Raw genomic sequence first — 24,009 nt, 5'->3', positions numbered from 1 at the left:
ATTACATATCTATCTATCTATCTATCTATCTCATATCTATCTATCTCATATCTATCTATCTATCTATCTATCTATCTATCTATCTCATATCTATCTATCTATATCATATCTATCTCATATCTATCTATCTATCTATCTATCTATCTATCTATCTCATATCTATCTCATATCTATCTCATATCTATCTATCTATCTCATATCTATCTATCTCATATCTATCTATCTGTCTATTTCATATCTATCTATCTCATATCTATCTATCACATATCTATCTATCTATCTATCTATCTATCTATCTATCTATCTCATATCTATCTATCTGTCTATTTCATATCTATCTATCTCATATCTATCTATCACATATCTATCTATCTATCTATCTATCTCATATCTATCTATCTCATATCTATCTATCTATCTATCTAACTATCTCATATCTATCTATCTATTTATGTATCTCCTATCTATCTATCTATCTATCTATCTATCTATCTATCTATCTATCTATCTATCTATATCCCTGTCAGTGCTGCGCTGTATCTTATCTCAGCCCTTGACCTTGTAGCTTGTGACTTCCTATGTTCCAGTATTGGGGGGGGGGGGGGGGGAATGTTCTATATTCTGTATACACACACACACACATATATATATAACATCACACAATACACAGAAAGATAGAAATTACTGGTGCTGTAGCAATTTCCGGCTGTAATATATAAATGGAACAATGGAATATGGCGGACGAGGGACACGCATGAGTCCAGTGAATGTCAGACAGCTGCTGAGGCCACTACAATGAGGTGACATCACAGGACATCAATGTCAGGGGATTCCTCAAATTCCAGAGACATTGTCATGTCAATTCCCCACTAGGTGGCGCCATACACCAGTATCCAGAATATCTTTCATCTCCAGGCAGTGTGACTGCGGTAATGTTATCCATGGCCTCCTTCCTTCTAAAATCAACTTTTAGAAATATGCTAATGAGTCTGAAGGGCTTCTAGGGGTGTTACCAGGGCCCCTCTGTAGTGAAAGTTCACAGGCTCCCCCCCCCCTCCTCTGCCTGCAGTAATCTAACACAGACGGATGGGAAGTGCTCCTGCACAGTGTAACAGCCTATGAATCTGCAGCACTGAGGGGCATTGGGAAGCACCCCAGTAGCCCTTCAGGCTCATTAGCATAATTTTAATAGTTGATTTTAGAACTGTGGACTAGCACAGTCACTGTGCCTGATGGATTGTGGTGGGAGATTTACTGTGGTGTACCGGTCATGTTGAAGATGCTGTCAGGAGGGGAGGGGCTTTCTGGAGCCCCTTGATATATCCGATACGGCCCAAGGGGCGGGGCCAACATCAAGCGCTTGATAAATCTGACCCTATAACTGCATTACTGACTGAGTTTTATTTCCTTCAACAGCTGTAAAATTGCAATCATGTCTGAAAGGTAAGTGGCCATTGTGTCATCTGTAATTACTATTATGTTGAATCAGTACCATTTCATCAGTAATTATATCATTTGGCGACTTGTCCCTGGTGGTCAATAGTATACTCAGAGAATTATCCCTGGTGGTCAGTGGTATACTCAGAGATTTGTCCTTGGTGGTCAGTGGTATACTCAGAGAATTATCCCTGGTGGTCAGTGGTATACTCAGAGATTTGTCCTTGGTGGTCAGTGGTATACTCAGAGAATTATCCCTGGTGGTCAGTGGTATACTCAGAGATTTGTCCCTGGTGGTCAGTGGTATACTCAGAGATTTGTCCCTGGTGGTCAGTAGTATACTCAGAGATTTGTCCCTGGTGGTCGGTGGTATACTCAGAGATTTGTCCCTGGTGGTCAGTGGTATAATCAGAGAATTGTCCCTGGTGGTCAGTGGTATACTCAGAGATTTGACCCCGGTGGTCAGTGGTATACACAGAGAATTATCCCTGGTGGTCAGTGGTATACTCAGAGATTTGTCCCTGGTGGTCAGTAGTATACTCAGAGATTTGTCCCTGGTGGTCAGTGATATACTCAGAGATATGTCCCTGGTGGTCAGTGATATACTCAGAGATTTGTCCCTGGTGGTCAGTGGTATACTCAGAGATTTGTCCCTGGTGGTCAGTGGTATACTCAGAGATTTGTCCCTGGTGGTCAGTGGTATACACAGAGAATTATCCCTGGTGGTCAGTGGTATACTCAGAGATTTGTCCCTGGTGGTCAGTGGTATACTCAGAGATTTGTCCCTGGTGGTCAGTGGTATACTCGGAGATTTGTCCCTGGTGGTCAGTGGTATACTTGGAGATTTGTCCCTGGTGGTCAGTGGTATACTCGGAGATTTGTCCCTGGTGGTCAGTTGTATACTCGGAGATTTGTCCCTGGTGGTCAGTGGTATACTCAGAGATTTGTCCCTGGTGGTCAGTGGTATACTTGGAGATTTGTCCCTGGTGGTCAGTGGTATACTCAGAGATTTGCTCAGTGGTATAATAAGAGAATTGTCCCTGGTGGTCAGTGGTATACTCAGAGATTTGACCCCGGTGGTCAGTGGTATACACAGAGAATTATCCCTGGTGGTCAGTGGTATACTCAGAGATTTGTCCCTGGTGGTCGGTGGTATACTCAGAGATTTGTCCCTGGTGGTCAGTGGTATAATCAGAGATTTGTCCCTGGTGGTCAGTGGTATACACAGAGAATTATCCCTGGTGGTCAGTGGTATACTCAGAGATTTGTCCCTGGTGGTCAGTGATATACTCAGAGATTTGTCCCTGGTGGTCAGTGATATACTCAGAGATATGTCCCTGGTGGTCAGTGATATACTCAGAGATTTGTCCCTGGTGGTCAGTGGTATACTCGGAGATTTGTCCCTGGTGGTCAGTGGTATACTTGGAGATTTGTCCCTGGTGGTCAGTGGTATACTCAGAGATTTGACCCTGGTGGTCAGTGGTATACTCGGAGATTTGTCCCTGGTGGTCAGTTGTATACTCGGAGATTTGTCCCTGGTGGTCAGTAGTATACTCAGAGATTTGTCCCTGGTGGTCAGTGGTATACTTGGAGATTTGTCCCTGGTGGTCAGTGGTATACTCAGAGATTTGACCCTGGTGGTCAGTGGTATACTCGGAGATTTGTCCCTGGTGGTCAGTTGTATACTCGGAGATTTGTCCCTGGTGGTCAGTAGTATACTCAGAGATTTGTCCCTGGTGGTCAGTGGTATACTTGGAGATTTGTCCCTGGTGGTCAGTGGTATACTCAGAGATTTGACCCTGGTGGTCAGTGGTATACTCGGAGATTTGTCCCTGGTGGTCAGTTGTATACTCGGAGATTTGTCCCTGGTGGTCAGTAGTATACTCAGACATTTGTCCCTGGTGGTCAGTGGTATACTCAGAGATTTGTCCCTGGTGGTCAGTTGTATACTCAGAGATTTGTCCCTGGTGGTCAATGGTATACTCAGAAAAAAAGTTCTGATAAAAATTTCCATAAATCTTCCATATACTAAATAATCCTCTTGTTTCCTTCCCTTGGGGCATCTTCGTGTGATTTCTGCAGCGGTGAGGTAAGTTAAATATTCATTTTCTATTTAATAATTGACAACCTACCTCCACAATCCACGAACATCTAACACTCCATCTTTCCTTCATTTCAGAGGAAATCTAAAATCCCGGCTTCCAGGAAGCTGCTTCTTAAGGTAAGACTGGATATAATCTGCAACATGTGTAAGTTGTTCAAAATACCATAAAAATTAAAGAAAAATCTGCTGTGTGTACAGCTCCAATGCAGAACTATGCGTCTCCATGGTAACAGACTACACGCAAATCTTGTGTAGTCACATCCTGCAATGTTATCGCTTTTGTTAGCCCTCCCAGTGTGCAAGATTATAGCAGTGCTGGAGGAGGAGTCAGTGTTATAGGCTGTGTAGCTATAGAAGGGCTCTGGTAACACCCCCTGGAGCCCTTCTTGTTCATTAGCATGATTCTAAAGTTTGATTTTAGAAGGTAGGAGGCCATGGATAACAAATATGTTGCAACAAACTATTGCCCTATTTGAGGTAGAATAACAGGTAAGTCAGATGATTGGTTTAAATGATATACGCGATCTAGGGGTGGTGCTTACTTCTGACACGCCCCTTTTCTATTTTGGCTTTTGATTGGCCGACACAGGAGCTCTGCTGAAAGTCCAGCCCAGGCTGTTGTAGCACTACCCTGAATCAGGATTTTACGGGACGTCCTCCTTAGCTATCACATTTTCAGATGATCTTATCTGTTCCACATAATTAAGAAAACATTTTTAATTAGTAGTGTTGCCAAAAAGTCAAAAATTCTAGAAAAAAAAAAGCGAGTGCTGGAGGAGAAATAGTTTTGGCAGAGGATGTGGTTGGCACACTCAGCAAATTCCCAATGTCCTCATTGTCTGGGAGAGAAGGGGATGTTATCATGGAGCCCGGGCCTAAGTGACAGGTGTGAACAGAGAACAATAGTGATGAGCCCCGGGGCCACCACCGTCTGCAGAATCGGGGAAAAAATATTTTCTCTGCCAGACTACCAGGTGCACACGAAAAAAAAGCTTCATTCCAAACAGGGACCATAACAATCCTTAAAGGGGATTTTCACTTGTTGGGATCCAGAATTATTTGCTGATTCATTTCCTAATGTATCTTTACCACGGAAAACCTTCTGTTTTTTCTGATACAGAGCTCCGAATCCCCTCCTTAGATGTAAAATTATGAAATAATATTCTGAAAAAGCACAGTCGCCACTAGGGGGAGCTTACTGCATACAGCTTTTTCATTGAGGTCAATGTATATACAGTATGCGGTACACTCCTAAGCTCCCCCTAGTGGTGACTGTAGGTAGCCAGAAAGTAATCATTTTGGAAATCAGGAAAATGGAAATCCTGATAGTATAAAGGACAGGCCTCAATATAAAGCCGGTCCTATTATGGGGGCACTGTGACTGACCGTATTTTTGGGGGTCTTTACTATCTCTTATTGATTGGACCCCTGTTATTTGTGGGAGTACTATTAATGTATATAATGTATACAGTATTTTTCGGACTATAAGGGGCACCGGAGTATAAGGCACACCATCAATAAATGCCTGCTAAAATGTCTAGGTTCATATATAAGGCGCACTGGACTATAAGGCGCACCTGATTATAAGAATGAATGACCAGCAGGTGGCAGACCTGTGCACAGTTCAAGGCAGCTGTTGTCTGTAAGTAAGCTTCGTATATAAGGCGCACTGGACTATAAGGCGCACCTTTGATTTCTGAGAAAATCAAAGGTTTTTTTTATGCGCCTTATAGTCCGAAAAATACAGTATATATTGCAATATATCTCTGTATCTGTCTTTAGATCCAATTTCCTGATACAGAGCTCCAAAACCCCTTCCATAACTATAGATTACTTTCTGGCTACCTGTAGTCACCACTAGGCGGAGCTTAGACGCTTACCGCATACTGTATATACATTTACCTCAAAAATAAACATGTATGCAGGAAGCTCCCCCTAGTGGCGGCTGTAATTTTTCCAAATTTTTTTTTAATGTCTATGCAGAGGATTGAAACCTGCTGACAATATAAATGGGGTGTTTTAGCTGTCACACCAAAAAGGGGCACTGTATTCGGCTTAACACTATTCATGGGGGAGCACTCTTGTTGGATTATTTAAAGGGGCACTCTGCCTGAGGTTATACATGAAGGCGCTCTTGTCTACTCTGGTCTTGAGTTTATCAGGATAGTCACATATGTTTGGAAGTCATCCTGGCAAATTGTTCATAAGGGGCATCCAGAAGCCCATCCAAAAGTGGGCAGTTCTACTTGATTTGGGGCAGTTCTTGGATAGTCTTACAGGTGTGGAGGGGCATAAAATCCACTACTTTACAAATGTGCCTATTGCCTGCGCCCGTTAAACCGCAGGCTATGGCACAATTTTAGCATTGAAGAGCCCCAGAGGCCGGAGCCTCCTGATAAATCGGGTGTGTGCTGGGGCAGCATCATATGTGGCACACTTATCGCCAGTGTATGATAAATGTGTCCCTTAGTCCCTACTTTAGGTCTAGTTCCATATGGTCTAAACGGTGTGACAGAATATTTGGCGCACATACAAATTTACAATGGCCACACCCCTTTTCAGTGAGGTCATGGTCATTTATTGAAGGCCACACCCCCTCTGTTAGACAGGTTGGAAAAGTGCCAGAAAAAGGTATTAACGCCTTCATAAATGTGGTGCTAGGGTTTTTAGGTAAATCCGACAGAATTCTGGCGCAAGAGCGTTGAATAATTCCCACCATTTGGTGTCACATTCTCTCAAGAAACAATGCCAACCGATAATCAGTGAGGTAAAATATGGCCACGCCGGTTTAGTATTTGAGGAATCAAATTTATTAAAAAAATAATTAGATAAAATATTCCTAAATTGGATAATTAATTTAACGAATAAATAATAAATAAAATTTAAAACACATTAAAGAATACTGTGAAAACTGAATAAAACCTGACGATCTTGATTGAAAACTGGCCAAGATCACACACGATCGCCGCTCCAATCCAATCCAATCCAATGAGTTCCTACAAACATTAGCCTGGAAACAGCATTTCTATTCGTCCAACTCGTGACAAATCACAGCGTGCCTTTTACTATCACTAGGCAGGGAAAAAGTTTGGGAAAAATGAACACCAGAAATTACCTCATGAAACACAATTACCTCAACCTGAGTTAAATTTAAGAAATTATAAAACTGAAAGGTCCACCAAACATGAGGAAATCCATAAGGGCCGACGACGCCATGCGTCCCCCTACACATTTAGTTTTAGGGGGCCCCTATATTTACATTACAAGAGGTTACATTAAAGGCGTTGGTCACTTTACCTCATGTTTTTTGTAATGTGTGTAATTAGGTAATTTACCATTTATAAACCTATTAATAGTTCTGCTCCGCTTTCTTGATATGTAAAGTGAAGCCTCCTGTCTTTTACCTCATAAGCCGGACATTCCTGACCATAAAATGGCCGCAGATGGAGGGTCATGTGATCTCTATCTGTCCATGAGGAATCACCATGACAGGACCTTATGATCAGCCAGAAATTCCTGACCACAAAATGGCCACAGATAGAGGATCATGTGGTCTCTATCTAACCATGAACGATCGCCCTGCCAGGACCATAATCTTATACTCATGAAGACTATGATAATGTCCTGTCATGGTGATTCCTCGTGGACAGATACAGATCACATGACCCTCCTTCTTCGGCCATTTTGTGGACAGGAATGTCCGGCTGATGAGGTAAAAGACAGGAGGCCTCACTTTACATATCAAGAAAGTGGAATAGAACTATTAATAGATGTATATCGGTAAATTACCTAATATTCTTCCCCCTCCCCTCACACTTACACACACATTACATAAAACATGAGGTAACATGGTCAATCCCTTTAACAGCAAGTGTCACATGCACGTATGTTTTGTATAGCTTAGGCCATGTACTAGGGGAACATCTTGTACGGCCAGATCTGTCTTATCTCCCTGAACAGATATACCACAAGACATGGCTGTGAATCAGCAAGTGACAAGCAAGGCGTCAGCTTCTGGCTCAGCGCAGGCCTCCGATGGCCCAACATCCTTCATAACTCTGTAGGACGGGACAATTTTTCTATGCAATCATCCCACCAAGCTAAAAAAAATTATTTAAAAAATGATCTATAAAATATTAAAATATACTGAATAAAGAAATGTGATAATACGGTAATTCATTTTTGGAAAATCACAAAATAATGGAAGCTCAACCCAATTAGCATATAATTTTGAGAAAGCATGTAGCTCCCTGCTCCACCACTTACCCCGTTTTGGCTTGGATATAGCTTGGATATAGCCAGTGACTGCAGGAGACACATTTGGTGATGAACATACCATTCTGTAGGGGCTGCTACACAGATTGAGGGGTAGTTTGAATTTTCTTTCTCCCCACGACTATTGCTGAGATATCAGTCCCAGTATCTGACCATTATAATCCTCTTCACTGTCAGAGAGGAGGTACTGGAGCAGAGGTAGGGGCGTGTGTTATGACAATCTTCTCAGTGTTTCAGTGTAAGAGAACATACCACGCGCCACACTCTAATCAAGCACCTCCTCTCTGACAGTAGAGAGGATTACAATGGTCAGATACAAGGACTGATATCTTAGCAACTGTGGGGGCTAGAAAGAAAATTCTAAGTGCCACAGGATCTGTATAGCAGCCCATATAGAGGGTTGTGTTAATCACCGCATGTGTGAGGTGGTAAAAGGTCAGCTTTAAAGTATGTGGGGAGGCTGATGAATGTATTACACTATCTGGTGGGGGGGCATAAAGAGGCATTTTTTCACCTGGGGGGTCACATGGCCCACAGTGGGGCATCATACTGTATGGATACCAGAAGGAGGTGTATGGGGGGGGGAGGGGTGAATTATATCAAGTGGAAGCCATTAAAGGGGTGTTATCCTGTGTGAGGCCACTAAGGAGGCATTTCTCCACATAAGGGGGCAGTAAGTGGCATTTTTCTATAAGGGGCATCATACAGTATGGCTGTCACAAGGGGGCATTATACCATGTTAAGGGGTGCATTATAGTGTGTGGGAACCACTAAGGGGAAAATATACTCTATGGGGGCACTAAGGTCGCATTGTACTATGTGGGGGAACTTAAAGGGGTTGAAAAACATGGCTGCTCTCTTCTGGAAACAGCTCCTCTCCTGACCATGGCTAGTGGGCGGTATTACAACTAAGATCCACTCCTTTCTAAGCAGCTGAGTTGCAATACTGGCACAGACCATGGTCAGGTGTGGCGCTGTTTTTTGGAAGAAGGCCGTCATGGCAGACATGTTTTCCAACCTTCGGAGCATTATGTTGTGTGGAAGCACTAAAGCGGACATTATATTGTGTGGGGGAACTAAAAAACAGTAGATAGCGCCCACCGAGGGGAAATATATCAGTTGTTGGACGATCATCTACCTCTAAGGTTCAAAGGTGACATCCAATATGGCAGCACTTCCTGTTACCACAACCTGACAGGAAAATGAGAAAATCTCTGTATGTGAACTACCATCTGATTTACTGAAACATAAACAATGCCAGGTTTTTGGGTGGAAATCCTGTGGCAGACAGAAGGATTGTTAAAAATAATAAAAGTTGTGATGTATCACTAGTTTTTCTCTGTGTTTTTTTGCGCCTGGAAACTGGCGCACGGCCCTTAGTCATTGGGACACATTTACTAAGGGCCATGCGCCAGTTTTCTGTCGGACTTTGCACGTTCTTTTAGATGTAAAGTGTTTGCACAGGTATTTAAAAAGGGTTTTTATGTCAAATTTATGTTGCACACTACCTTTTTGTGGCGCAGCTGCACTAGACACCATGGGGGACATTAGTCAAAATGTGCAAAAATCTGGCGCAGTTCGTTAATTTGGCGCTTTTATGCGCCATTTTCTGCCGCACGGCAAAGTCTGGCACTTAGTGGTTTCGAGTCCCTGCGCCTTATCTAACATAGTAAGTGGCTGCTATACAGATGTTCGCACAGGATCTATCACTAATTTGCGCCAAAAAAGATGCAAAAAAGGCGCAAAAATGCACCTACTCTGAGCAGCTGCACTTCCAAAAAACTTCACTTTATGGGGGACATTAATCATAGTGGGGTCTCAGGTTCGCCTATTTTTGCACCTGGTTTGCTCTTCTTTTTGGCTCCTGATCTATGATGGATCTGGTTCTGCCTTAGTAAATGCACTTTGGATTTGTCGCATGTCCCATTCATTTGAGCCTAAATTTGGCGCAAATTGTTAGATCTCATTTGTGAGCAATAATGAAAGGAGACTGAGAAAATGTGACAGAACGTTCAGGGCGTCATCTCTGCACATAATACTATCATTGTGATGTAACTGCAGGGACTAAAAGTTACAGAGATGTAAAAAAAAAAAAAAAATTCTTGCTGAAATGAGTCTTTGCCTTTTTTATTATAATTTACATGAAATGGAGACTGATAATATTCTCAGATCTGTACAATAAGACAATAATCACTCCCAGAGATGATCCCATAGACAATGATGAAGTCGTTACTGGGGAAATGTTACATTATAAAACTGCTCCGAAGTATTTTCCATGTTGCATAGAGGGAATTCTTCATTTGGGAACCTAAAATGTATGTTTTTAGTAATGAAAAGGGAAGTTTTTTGAAGTGCACCTGCTCAGAGGAGGTGCATTTTCTGCGCCTATTTTGTGCCTTTTTAGGCGCAAATTAGTGATAGATCCCGTGCAAACATCTGTATAGGACGCACTCACTATGTCAGAGGCGCAGGGACTCAGAACCACTAAGTGCCGAACTTAGCCGTGCGCCTAATGCGCCTAATTAACGAGATGCGCCAGATTTTTGCGCTAAAAGACGCTCAAAACAGTCTAACAGACTATGATTAATGTCCCCCTATAAGTGTCGGCAAGTTTCTTGTTTTTGTCAATGATTTTGTAGAAGATAGATAGATAGATAGATATGAGATATATAGATAGATGTGAGATATATATGAGATAGATAGATAGATAGATAGATAGATAGGAGATAGATATAGATATGAGATAGATAGGAGATAGATAGATAGATATGAGATAGATAGATAGATAGATAGATAGATATGAGATAGATAGATAGATATGAGATAGATAGATAGATAGATAGATAGATAGATGTGAGATAGAAAGATGTGAGATAGAAAGATAGATAGATATGAGATAGATAGGAGATAGATAGATAGATAGATAGATATGAGATAGATAGATAGATATGAGATAGATAGATAGATATGAGATAGATAGATAGATAGATATGAGATAGATAGATATATATACATATGAGATAGATATACATATGAGATAGATAGGAGATAGATATACATATGAGATAGAAAGGAGATAGATATAGATATAAGATTGCTTGTGACGTTGCGTTTTTCTCCGTTCCTCTCGTAGACTCTGATGCTCGCTAAAGCCAGCGAAGATCTAGAGAGAGAGATAAAAGAAGCTGAGGAGGAGAAGGCCAGGACTCTGTCAGAGAACGTTCCTCCATTACAGTGTCACGGGCTGAGCCTCCAGGAGTTACAGGTAATAACCCCAGGGGTAGGGGCAGTACTGCACCCACAGGGGGCGCTCCCCATAGTCATATTAATAGGGAGATGGGTTTTTTCTTCTTTTTCAGCAACTATGCTTAAAACTTCACAAACAGATTGATGTTGCGGATGAAGAGCGATACAATATCGAAGAAAAAGTAAAAAAGAACGCACTGGAAGTAAGAGACTTTTATGTTATAGTTGACAGTGATCCCATAATACATATACTCCAATGATACAGTATAAAGTGAACCAGTAATATCTATGTACAGTACTGTGCCCAAATAACGCTGACCTACAGTACTCATACAATACCAACAGAAAGTCAGCAAACAATACCTGCATACAGTACTCAATAAAATATTTTAGGGCCGGATTATAAGGGGGTGCCTGGGGCGCGTGCCCCGGGGCCTCCACCACTTTGCCCTTAAAGGGGCCCCTACCAAACGTAGGCGATTCTGGCGGTCACGTGACCGCCTGAATCACCCACATTGTTTTTGGGTCCGGGCTCCCATGCAGTTTTCAAATAATGCCGAGCAAAAGTGACCAAAAAAACCCTTAAATCTACCATCAAAATCCATCATGATATATCAGGGACATTACTCACAGATCCAGGCACCGTGACTGTGGTATCTTCTTATATTTCTTATCCGTGGCCTACTTCTTTCTAAAATCAAAGTTTAAATTATGCTTATTAGCCTGACGGTTCTGGTGTTGTTACTAGAACTCCTCCGTGCTGTTGCTTCAAAGGCTGTTACACTGTCTGCCCCTTTGTTCTCTCAGCACTTCCCCTCCCTCTGCCTGATGTAATCTCACTGCAGCAAGGGAGGTTTCAGTACACGGCAGGAGGTAGGGAAGTGCTCCTGCCCAGTGTAACAGTCTTCAAAGCTGCAGAATGGAGGGGCTCTGGTAACACCCTCCACAAACAAATAATATAAGTAGAAATAATATTATACCAGCATACAGCACAGTGACCAAATAATATCACCATACACTACTTCACTATCTCTGGAAGAACCCAACGTAGTTGGACCTTTAGGATCAGAATCTACTTCCCCCATCCCGAGGACAGGGGACAAGTCTTGTGTTCCTTTAGTATTAGATATTTGGTGCTCCGAGTCCTTATAGCCAGGATCACTGACGACACTCCCTTTAATAGGGCCAGCTCATGTATCGTCAGGTTGGGGCTGTATGAGACCCTTCCCCTATAGCTGAGATTTGGGTGGGATTCCCGGAGTGCACCTGACAGGGGATCCTTGCATCACTATTCATATTTTTACATTCTTCGTTCCATAGATTGACAGCTTAAATCAGAAGATTTTTGACCTCAAGGGGAAATTCAAGCGCCCGAACCTGCGCAGAGTGCGAATCTCCGCAGACGCCATGCTCAAAGCCCTGCTGGGCTCCACACACAAGGTCTCTCTAGATCTCAGGGCCAACCTCAAGTCCGTCAAGAAGGAGGATGAGAAGGTAAGTTGTCTGGAGTGGAGACGTCACCCTGATAATGATTGCACCCACATTATAGAGGACTAATAGGAATAACTGGGGAAATATACAACGCAGAATGTCCTGGTGGTAATGTAGTATTATGCCCTGGTGACATAGTGGTAAGTATTATGTCCTGGTGGTAAAGTAGTAGTATTCTGCCTTTGTGGTAAAGTGGTAAATGTTAAGTCCTGGTGGTACATTTCTAAGTATTATGTCCCAGTGAAATAGTGGTAAGTGTTATGTCCTGGTGGCAGAGCAGTAGTATTATGTCCTGGTAATGGTAAATGCTATGTCCTGGTGACCCACAGGTTAATGTTATGTCCTGGTGACCCAGAGGTAAGTGTTATGTCCTGGTGGCACAGTGCTTAGTGTTATGTCCTGACGATATAGTAGTGTTTTGTCCTGGTGGTAAAGTAGTATTATGTCCTGGTGACCCAGAGGTAAATGTTAAGTCTTGGTCTTGGTATTATGTCCCTGTGACATAGTGGTAAGTGTTATGTGCTGGTGGCAGAGCAGTAGTATTATGTCCTGGTGAAACAATGGTAAATGCTATGTCCTGGTGACCCACAGTTTAATGTTATGTTTAGGTGGTACAGTAGCATTATGTCCTGGTGGTACAGGGTTAAATGTTATGTCCTGGTGACCCAGAGGTAAATGTTATGCCCTGGTGGTACAGTGGTTCTACAGCTCTGAGAGATTCCCTTATAGCCAACACTACAGCGTGTACAGTTCAGAGGATACTGGTAGTGCATGGCACAGCACCAGGATGCCACGCTCCCGCTTTTCTCTGTGCCTCACTGCTTCACTGTTCTGTCGTAGGAGAAGACTGTGGAGGTGACTGACTGGCGTAAAAACATTGAAGCCATGTCCGGCATGGAGGGCAGAAAGAAGAAGTTTGACACCAGTAATGCATAAGACGGGGACAATCACTACAGGTAATAACCTGCCTCCACCTGCAGGGGGCACTGCCATGCCATCCTGCCAATAGATAATTCAGGGCCCACCGCAGGGTCCTCTGATTCCCCGGTGGGCCAGTCAGACGCAGTACTCAGTGTCACCTGCGGAGGTGCTCCAGGGAAATCGAACGCCCGATGCCAAACATTGCCCCCGATTCATCCCCAGTCTTGATCCTGCAGAGCACATATTCTGCAGAGGAAATTGTTGAATCCGGGCCAAATATTGTATTATTCTTAAAGGTGAGGTCACACCCAAAGTTATTGTAGATGTTACTGTAAGACACAAGAGGGTGAGGGATCTAGTGACAATACTGCACATACATGAGAAGACTACGCAGACAGGGCGAGACCGGGCCACATAATCCCCCTCCATCATCAAGGGCTCCATTATGTCTTCTTCCATATGTCATCTATATATATATATGTATGTAATGTATGTAAGAGACCCGGATTATCCTTTCCATCACTTATCTTCTCTTACACTGTAGTCACAGCCATAGATGCTGGGGTATCCACATAGAGACATACAGTGCCCACATAGAGACATACAGTGCCCACATTGTGCCATACAGTGCCCACATAGAGACATACAGTGCCCACATAGAGACATACAGTGCCCACATAGAGATATACAGTGCCCACATAGAGACATACAGTGCCCACATAGACATACAGTGCCCACATAGAGACATACAATGCCCACATAGAGACATACAGTGCCCACATAGAGACATACAGTGCCCACATAGCGCCATACAGTGCCCACATAGAGATATACAGTGCCCACATAGAGATATACAGTGCCCACATAGAGGTATACAGTGCCCACATAGCGCCATACAGTGCCCACATAGAGATATACAGTGCCCACATAGAGATTTACAGTGCCCACATAGAGACATACAGTGCCCACATAGAGGCAAACAGTGCCCACATAGAGACATACAGTGCCCACATTGTGCCATACAGTGCCCACATAGAGACATACAGTGCCCACATAGAGACATACAGTGCCCACATAGAGATATACAGTGCCCACATAGACATACAGTGCCCACATAGACATACAGTGCCCACATAGAGACATACAATGCCCACATAGAGACATACAGTGCCCACATAGAGACATACAGTGCCCACATAGCGCCATACAGTGCCCACATAGAGATATACAGTGCCCACATAGCGCCATACAGTGCCCACATAGACATACAATGCCCACATAGAGACATACAGTGCCCACATAGAGACATACAGTGCCCACATAGCGCCATACAGTGCCCACATAGAGATATACAGTGCCCACATAGAGATATACAGTGCCCACATAGCGCCATACAGTGCCCACATAGAGATATACAGTGCCCACATAGAGATATACAGTGCCCACATAGAGGCATACAGTGCCCACATAGAGACATACAGTGCCCACATAGAGGCATACAGTGCCCACATAGAGACATACAGTGCCCACATTGTGCCATACAGTGCCCACATAGAGACATACAGTGCCCACATAGAGACATACAGTGCCCACATAGAGATATACAGTGCCCACATAGAGACATACAGTGCCCACATAGACATACAGTGCCCACATAGAGACATACAATGCCCACATAGAGACATACAGTGCCCACATAGAGACATACAGTGCCCACATAGCGCCATACAGTGCCCACATAGAGATATACAGTGCCCACATAGAGATATACAGTGCCCACATAGCGCCATACAGTGCCCACATAGAGATATACAGTGCCCACATAGAGACATACAGTGCCCACATAGAGGCATACAGTGCCCACATAGAGGCATACAGTGCCCACATAGAGACATACAGTGCCCACATTGTGCCATACAGTGCCCACATAGAGACATACAGTGCCCACATAGAGACATACAGTGCCCACATAGAGATATACAGTGCCCACATAGAGACATACAGTGCCCACATAGACATACAGTGCCCACATAGAGACATACAATGCCCACATAGAGACATACAGTGCCCACATAGACATACAGTGCCCACATAGAGACATACAATGCCCACATAGAGACATACAGTGCCCACATAGAGACATACAGTGCCCACATAGCGCCATACAGTGCCCACATAGAGATATACAGTGCCCACATAGAGATATACAGTGCCCACATAGCGCCATACAGTGCCCACATAGAGATATACAGTGCCCACATAGAGATATACAGTGCCCACATAGAGACATACAGTGCCCACATAGAGACATACAATGCCCACATAGAGACATACAGTGCCCACATAGAGACATACAGTGCCCACATAGCGCCATACAGTGCCCACATAGAGATATACAGTGCCCACATAGAGATATACAGTGCCCACATAGCGCCATACAGTGCCCACATAGAGATATACAGTGCCCACATAGAGACATACAGTGCCCACATAGAGACATACAGTGCCCACATAGCGCCATACAGTGCCCACATAGAGATATACAGTGCCCACATAGAGACATACAGTGCCCACATAGAGACATACAGTGCCCACATAGAGGCATACAGTGCCCACATTGTGCCATACAGTGCCCACATAGAGACATACAGTGCCCACATAGAGACATACAGTGCCCACATAGAGACATACAGTGCCCACATAGAGATATACAGTGCCCACATAGAGACATACAGTGCCCACATAGACATACAGTGCCCACATAGAGACATACAGTGCCCACATAGACATACAGTGCCCACATAGAGACATACAGTGCCCACATAGAGACATACAGTGCCCACATAGCGCCATACAGTGCCCACATAGAGATATACAGTGCCCACATAGAGATATACAGTGCCCACATAGCGCCATACAGTGCCCACATAGAGATATACAGTGCCCACATAGAGATATACAGTGCCCACATAGAGACATACAGTGCCCACATAGAGGCAAACAGTGCCCACATAGAGACATACAGTGCACACATTGTGCCATACAGTGCCCACATAGAGACATACAGTGCCCACATAGAGACATACAGTGCCCACATAGAGATATACAGTGCCCACATAGACATACAGTGCCCACATAGAGACATACAATGCCCACATAGAGACATACAATGCCCACATAGAGACATACAGTGCCCACATAGAGACATACAGTGCCCACATAGCGCCATACAGTGCCCACATAGAGATATACAGTGCCCACATAGAGATATACAGTGCCCACATAGCGCCATACAGTGCCCACATAGAGATATACAGTGCCCACATAGAGATATACAGTGCCCACATAGAGACATACAGTGCCCACATAGAGACATACAGTGCCGACATAGAGGCATACAGTGCCCACATAGAGACATACAGTGCCCACATTGTGCCATACAGTGCCCACATAGAGACATACAGTGCCCACATAGAGACATACAGTGCCCACATAGAGATATACAGTGCCCACATAGAGACATACAGTGCCCACATAGACATACAGTGCCCACATAGACATACAGTGCCCACATAGAGACATACAATGCCCACATAGAGACATACAGTGCCCACATAGAGACATACAGTGCCCACATAGCGCCATACAGTGCCCACATAGAGATATACAGTGCCCACATAGAGATATACAGTGCCCACATAGCGCCATACAGTGCCCACATAGAGATATACAGTGCCCACATAGAGACATACAGTGCCCACATAGAGGCATACAGTGCCCACATAGAGGCATACAGTGCCCACATAGAGACATACAGTGCCCACATAGAGACATACAGTGCCCACATTGTGCCATACAGTGCCCACATAGAGACATACAGTGCCCACATAGAGACATACAGTGCCCACATAGACATACAGTGCCCACATAGACATACAGTGCCCACATAGAGACATACAGTGCCCACATAGACATACAGTGCCCACATAGAGACATACAGTGCCCACATAGACATACAGTGCCCACATAGAGACATGCAATGCCCACATAGAGACATACAGTGCCCACATAGAGACATACAGTGCCCACATAGCGCCATACAGTGCCCACATAGAGATATACAGTGCCCACATAGAGATATACAGTGCCCACATAGCGCCATACAGTGCCCACATAGAGATATACAGTGCCCACATAGAGATAAACAGTGCCCACATAGAGACATACAGTGCCCACATAGAGACATACAATGCCCACATAGAGACATACAGTGCCCACATAGAGACATACAGTGCCCACATAGCGCCATACAGTGCCCACATAGAGATATACAGTGCCCACATAGAGATATACAGTGCCCACATAGAGACATACAGTGCCCACATAGAGGCATACAGTGCCCACATAGAGACATACAGTGCCCACATTGTGCCATACAGTGCCCACATAGAGACATACAGTGCCCACATAGAGATATACAGTGCCCACATAGAGATATACAGTGCCCACATAGAGATATACAGTGCCCACATAGAGACATACAGTGCCCACATAGACATACAGTGCCCACATAGAGACATACAATGCCCACATAGAGACATACAGTGCCCACATAGAGACATACAGTGCCCACATTGTGCCATACAGTGCCCACATAGAGACATACAGTGCCCACATAGAGATATACAATGCCCACATAGAGACATACAGTGCCCACATAGAGACATACAGTGCCCACATAGACATACAGTGCCCACATAGAAACATACAGTGCCCACATAGAGCCATACAGTGCCCACATAGAGACATACAGTGCCCACATAGAGACATACAGTGCCCACATAGACATACAGTGCCCACATAGAGACATACAATGCCCACATAGAGACATACAGTGCCCACATAGAGACATACAGTGCCCAGATAGCGCCATACAGTGCCCACATAGAGATATACAGTGCCCACATAGAGACATACAGTGCCCACATAGAGATATACAGTGCCCACATTGTACCATACAGTGCCCACATAGAGCTATACAGTGCCCACATAGTGCCATACAGTGCCCACATAAAGACATACAGTGCCCACATAGACATACAGTGCCCACATAGAGACATACAGTGCCCACATAGACATACAGTGCCCACATAGAGACATACAATGCCCATATAGAGATATACAGTGCCCACATAGACATACAGTGCCCTCATAGAGATATACAGTGCCCACATAGACATACAGTGCCCACATAGAGGCATACAGTGCCCACATAGAGCCATACAGTGCCCACATAGAGATATACAGTGCCCACATAGAGACATACAGTGCCCACATAGAGACATACAGTGCCCACATAGAGACATACAGTGCACACATAGAGACATACAGTGCCCACATAGCGCCATACAGTGCCCACATAGATATATACAGTGCCCACATAGAGACATACAGTGCCCACATAGAGACATGCAGTGCCCACATAGAGATATACAGTGCCCACATAGAGACATACAGTGCCCACAGAGACATACAGTGCCCACATAGCGCAATACAGTGCCCATGTAGAGACATACAGTGCCCACATAGCACCATACAGTGCCCACATAGAGACATACAGTGCCCACATTGTGCCATACAGTGCCCACATAGACATACAGTGCCCACATAGACATACAGTGCCCACATAGAGACATACAGTGCCCACATTGTGCCATACAGTGCCCACATAGAGACATACAGTGCCCACATAGAGACATACAGTGCCCACATAGAGCATACAGTGCCCACATTGTGCCATACAGTGCCCACATAGATACATACAGTGCCCACATTGAGATATACAGTGCCCACATAGCGCCATACAGTGCCCACATAGAGACATACAGTGCCCACATTGTGCCATACAGTGCCCACATAGAGACATACAGTGCCCACATAGAGATATACAATGCCCGCATAGAGACATACAGTGCCCACATAGACATACAGTGCCCACATAGAAACATACAGTGCCCACATAGAGATATACAGTGCCCACATAGAGCCATACAGTGCCCACATAGAGACATACAGTGCCCACATAGACATACAGTGCCCACATAGAGACATACAATGCCCACATAGAGACATACAGTGCCCACATAGAGACATACAGTGCCCACATAGCGCCATACAGTGCCCACATAGAGATATACAGTGCCCACATAGAGACATACAGTGCCCACATAGAGGCATACAGTGCCCACATAGAGACATACAGTGACCACATAGAGATATACAGTGCCCACATAGAGACATACAGTGCCCACAGAGACATACAGTGCCCACATAGCGCAATACAGTGCCCATGTAGAGACATACAGTGCCCACATAGCACCATACAGTGCCCACATAGAGACATACAGTGCCCACATTGTGCCATACAGTGCCCACATAGACATACAGTGCCCACATAGACATACAGTGCCCACATAGAGACATACAGTGCCCACATTGTGCCATACAGTGCCCACATAGAGACATACAGTGCCCACATAGAGACATACAGTGCCCACATAGAGCATACAGTGCCCACATTGTGCCATACAGTGCCCACATAGATACATACAGTGCCCACATTGAGATATACAGTGCCCACATAGCGCCATACAGTGCCCACATAGAGACATACAGTGCCCACATTGTGCCATACAGTGCCCACATAGAGACATACAGTGCCCACATAGAGATATACAATGCCCGCATAGAGACATACAGTGCCCACATAGACATACAGTGCCCACATAGAAACATACAGTGCCCACATAGAGATATACAGTGCCCACATAGAGCCATACAGTGCCCACATAGAGACATACAGTGCCCACATAGACATACAGTGCCCACATAGACATACAGTGCCCACATAGAGACATACAATGCCCACATAGAGACATACAGTGCCCACATAGAGACATACAGTGCCCACATAGCGCCATACAGTGCCCACATAGAGATATACAGTGCCCACATAGAGACATACAGTGCCCACATAGAGGCATACAGTGCCCACATAGAGACATACAGTGACCACATTGTAACATACAGTGCCCACATAGAGCCATACAGTGCCCACATAGAGCCATACAGTGCCCACATAGCGCCATACAGTGCCCACATAGAGATATACAGTGCCCACATAGAGACATACAGTGCCCACATAGCGCAATACAGTGCCCATGTAGAGACATACAGTGCCCACATAGACATACAGTGCCCACATAGAGATATACAGTGCCCACATAGAGATATACAGTGCCCACATAGAGACATACAGTGCCCACATAGCGCAATGCAGTGCCCATGTAGAGACATACAGTGCCCACATAGGGCCATACAGTGCCCATGTAGAGACATACAGTGCCCACATAGACATACAGTGCCCACATAGAGCCATACAGTGCCCACATAGAGACATACAGTGCCCAGATAGCGCCATACAGTGCCCACATAGAGATATACAGTGTCCACATAGAGATATACAGTGCCCACATAGAGACATACAGTGCCCACATAGCGCAATACAGTGCCCATGTAGAGACATACAGTGCCCACATAGACATACAGTGCCCACATAGAGATATACAGTGCCCACATAGAGATATACAGTGCCCACATAGAGCCATACAGTGCCCACATAGAGATATACAGTGCCCACATAGAGACATACAGTGCCCACATAGCGCAATACAGTGCCCATGTAGAGACATACAGTGCCCACATAGAGACATACAGTGCCCACATAGAACTATACAGTGCCCATATAGTGCCATACAGTGCCCACATAAAGACATACAGTGCCCACATAGACACACAGTGCCCACATAGAGACATACAGTGCCCACATAGACATACAGTGCCCACATAGAGACATACAGTGCCCACATAGAGATATACAGTGCCCACATAGACATACAGTGCCCTCATAGAGATATACAGTGCCCACATAGAGATATACAGTGCCCACATAGACATACAGTGCCCTCATAGAGATATACAGTGCCCACATAGACATACAGTGCCCTCATAGAGATATACAGTGCCCACATAGAGGCATACAGTGCCCACATAGAGCCATACAGTGCCCACATACAGACATACAGTGCCCACATAGATACATACAGTGCCCACATAGCTCCATACAGTGCCCACATAGATATATACAGTGCCCACATAGAGACATGCAGTGCCCACATAGAGATATACAGTGCCCACATAGAGACATACAGTGCCCACATAGACATACAGTACATCTATACTTAAAGTCATTCAGTGCCCATATTGTCCCATAAAATGGTCTAGATTGCCAATTCTACCAATAATGTCATACATTGCTCTTCCCGTAGCAGTACAGTGCCCACAATGCTTGTTGTGCCCACATAGAGGTATAACATGGCCGTATAGTGCTGCACTGCACCCATACAGCGCTATATAGTGAGTGATCAGCCAGAGGTGACTGCAGTACCAGACACAGCCACCCGGGAGAGGGGGAGCTGTGCAATAAGTGGGGGCTGCAGCGCTGAGAGATTATTATAGAGCACTCACATATGGAGAGCGAGGAGCACAGAATAATCTGCCATTTTGTTTTGCAGTGGAAGAAAAGAAGAATTTCGGGGTTTTTTTGAAGATCTTAATAAAGTTTATGTTGGATCATTTTCAGTCCGGAGTCGCTCGTGTCTTCTTACCATTCACAGATCCATCATCCTGATGTGTACAGGGTCCTAAAGGCAGTTTCTTCTTCACCCCCATGCTTTACACTGCAGCCCGTTTCATTCCAGTGATTAGTGGGGGTCCCAGTAGTCAAACCCCCCCCCCTAATAAGTAATACTTGTATACTATATAATCTAACAATGAAGAGAGTCTTGGTTCTATATAGTTCTGTTCTATAGTATGGTGAGAAGATAATCACGGAACCCTAGATGGGTAACATCTTCACGTTACCAACTCTAAACACTTCCCCCTCCTTGCTCCCTGACTACAGTAGTCAGGGTGGTTAAATCTTCCTTCAGGTCTTGGTCCTAGAGTATGAAATGTGAGTACTTACATCAAGGTCCTGAGATCTTTGTGATGTTGTCTAGGTGCTGCAACGTTGGTGCTTAGATCTAATTGCTGATGTTGGGGCACAGGGGTCTGTTGAGTTTTCGAGACTTGGGTTATGAAGTCGGGTAATTAGTTCTCCGTAGTGTAGCGTCAGGATACTGATGTCTGGAAACTGTTTTGTTGGTGCTAAGGTCTTCTGCTGGAGTTTAGGCACTGACGTCAAGGTGCAGGCGTCTTCTGTGCTATCTGTGCCGGGTTTGGTTCCAGCTAGGTGGAAGTTCTCAGAAGTTCTCTCTGTTGGAGTCTAGGGTCACTATGCTGAGGTCTGAGTAATAAAGTCCAGCAGCTAAGGTCTCCATGGTAGGGTCTAGATGCTTAGATCTAGATGATACAATTTGGTTTCTGATGTCTAGCAGAAGGGTCTGTTGAGTTATCTAGGCTTGGGTCATGAAGTTGGGTCATTAGCTCTCTAAGGTTCTCTAAGGTCTTCTGCTGGAGTTTAGGCATCGACATCGAGGTGCAGGGGTCTTCTGTGCTATCTGTGCCGGGGTTGGGTTCCAGCTAGGTGGAAGTTCTCAGAAGTTCTCTGTTGGAGTCTAGGGTCACTATGCTGAGGTCTGAGTGATAAAGTCCAGCAGCTAAGGTCTCCATGGTAGGGTCTAGATGCTTAGATCTAGATGATACAATTTGGTTTCTGATGTCTAGCAGAAGGGTCTGTTGAGTTGTCTAGGCTTGGGTCATGAAGTTGGGTCATTAGCTCTCTAAGGTTCTCTAAGGTCTTCTTCTGGAGTTTAGGCATAGACGTTGAGGTGCAGGGGTCTTCTGTGCTACCTGTGCTGGGTTTGGGTCCCAACAAGGTGCTTGGCTTTAGGTATCAAGTTCTCTGTTGGGGTCTAGGGTCACTGTGCTGAGGTCTAAGTTATAAAGTCCAGCAGCTAAGGTCTCCATGGTAGGGTCTAGATGCTTAGATCTAGATGATACAATTTGGTTTCTGATGTCTAGCAGAGTGGTCTGTTGAGTTATCTGGGTTATGGTAAATTTGGGTCTTCCAAACTATCTAGATCCTATTGATGCCTGTTAGCACACTGCTAAGGTCTTTGGCTCCTAAGGCTAAAAATGAAGTGTCTTCATTTTCTCAACCTGTTATTGGTTGAGTATGGATTGTTACGCCTTCTAGATGTCCCCTCAGGTCATGTGGCCTTTTAACTTTTTCCCTTTGGGTTAAACACATATGGGCAGATTTACTTACCCGGTCCGTTCGCGATTCAGCGGCGCGTTCTCTGCGCTGGATTCGGGTCCGGCTGGGATTCACTAAGGTAGTTCCTCCGCTGAAGTTCCCCGGAGGCGCGCTGGAATGCCCTGAAATTCACCGGCCTATACCTGGTGAAGGTAAGTGTAATTTTTGCGACACATTTTTTTTCTTAAATGCGGCGGTTTTTCCGAATCCATCGGGT

At 44.7% G+C, this 24,009-nt stretch overlaps 1 protein-coding gene across 1 annotated transcript; it reads left to right on the top strand.

Moving 5' to 3' along the window:
* The first annotated feature begins 2,768 nt into the window (after positions 1-2,768).
* On the top strand, positions 2,769-22,174 carry LOC140128422 (troponin I, slow skeletal muscle-like). The gene is made up of 7 exons (XM_072150129.1): positions 2,769-2,945; positions 3,617-3,658; positions 10,950-11,081; positions 11,176-11,265; positions 12,383-12,556; positions 13,394-13,509; positions 22,108-22,174. The coding sequence occupies exons 1-6, from the start codon at positions 2,769-2,771 to the stop codon at positions 13,487-13,489; spliced, it is 711 nt and encodes a 236-aa protein (XP_072006230.1). The 3' UTR covers positions 13,490-13,509; positions 22,108-22,174.
* The last annotated feature ends 1,835 nt before the right edge of the window (positions 22,175-24,009 follow it).

Source organism: Engystomops pustulosus, chromosome 4 (genome assembly GCF_040894005.1).
Source record: "Engystomops pustulosus chromosome 4, aEngPut4.maternal, whole genome shotgun sequence".
NCBI lineage: Eukaryota > Metazoa > Chordata > Amphibia > Anura > Leptodactylidae > Engystomops > Engystomops pustulosus.
This window is presented reverse-complemented; position numbering and strand designations above follow the sequence as displayed.

What these genes read in the sequence shown, in the direction of transcription:
- LOC140128422 (XM_072150129.1), top strand. Translation starts at nt 2,769, where the DNA reads ATGTCCCTGGTGGTCAGTGATATACTCAGAGATTTGTCCCTGGTGGTC. An exon ending in TAAAAAAGAACGCACTGGAA is followed by an intron (nt 11,266 to 12,382) that starts GTAAGAGACTTT and finishes TTCGTTCCATAG; the next exon opens with ATTGACAGCTTAAATCAGAA. An exon ending in TCAAGAAGGAGGATGAGAAG is followed by an intron (nt 12,557 to 13,393) that starts GTAAGTTGTCTG and finishes GTTCTGTCGTAG; the next exon opens with GAGAAGACTGTGGAGGTGAC.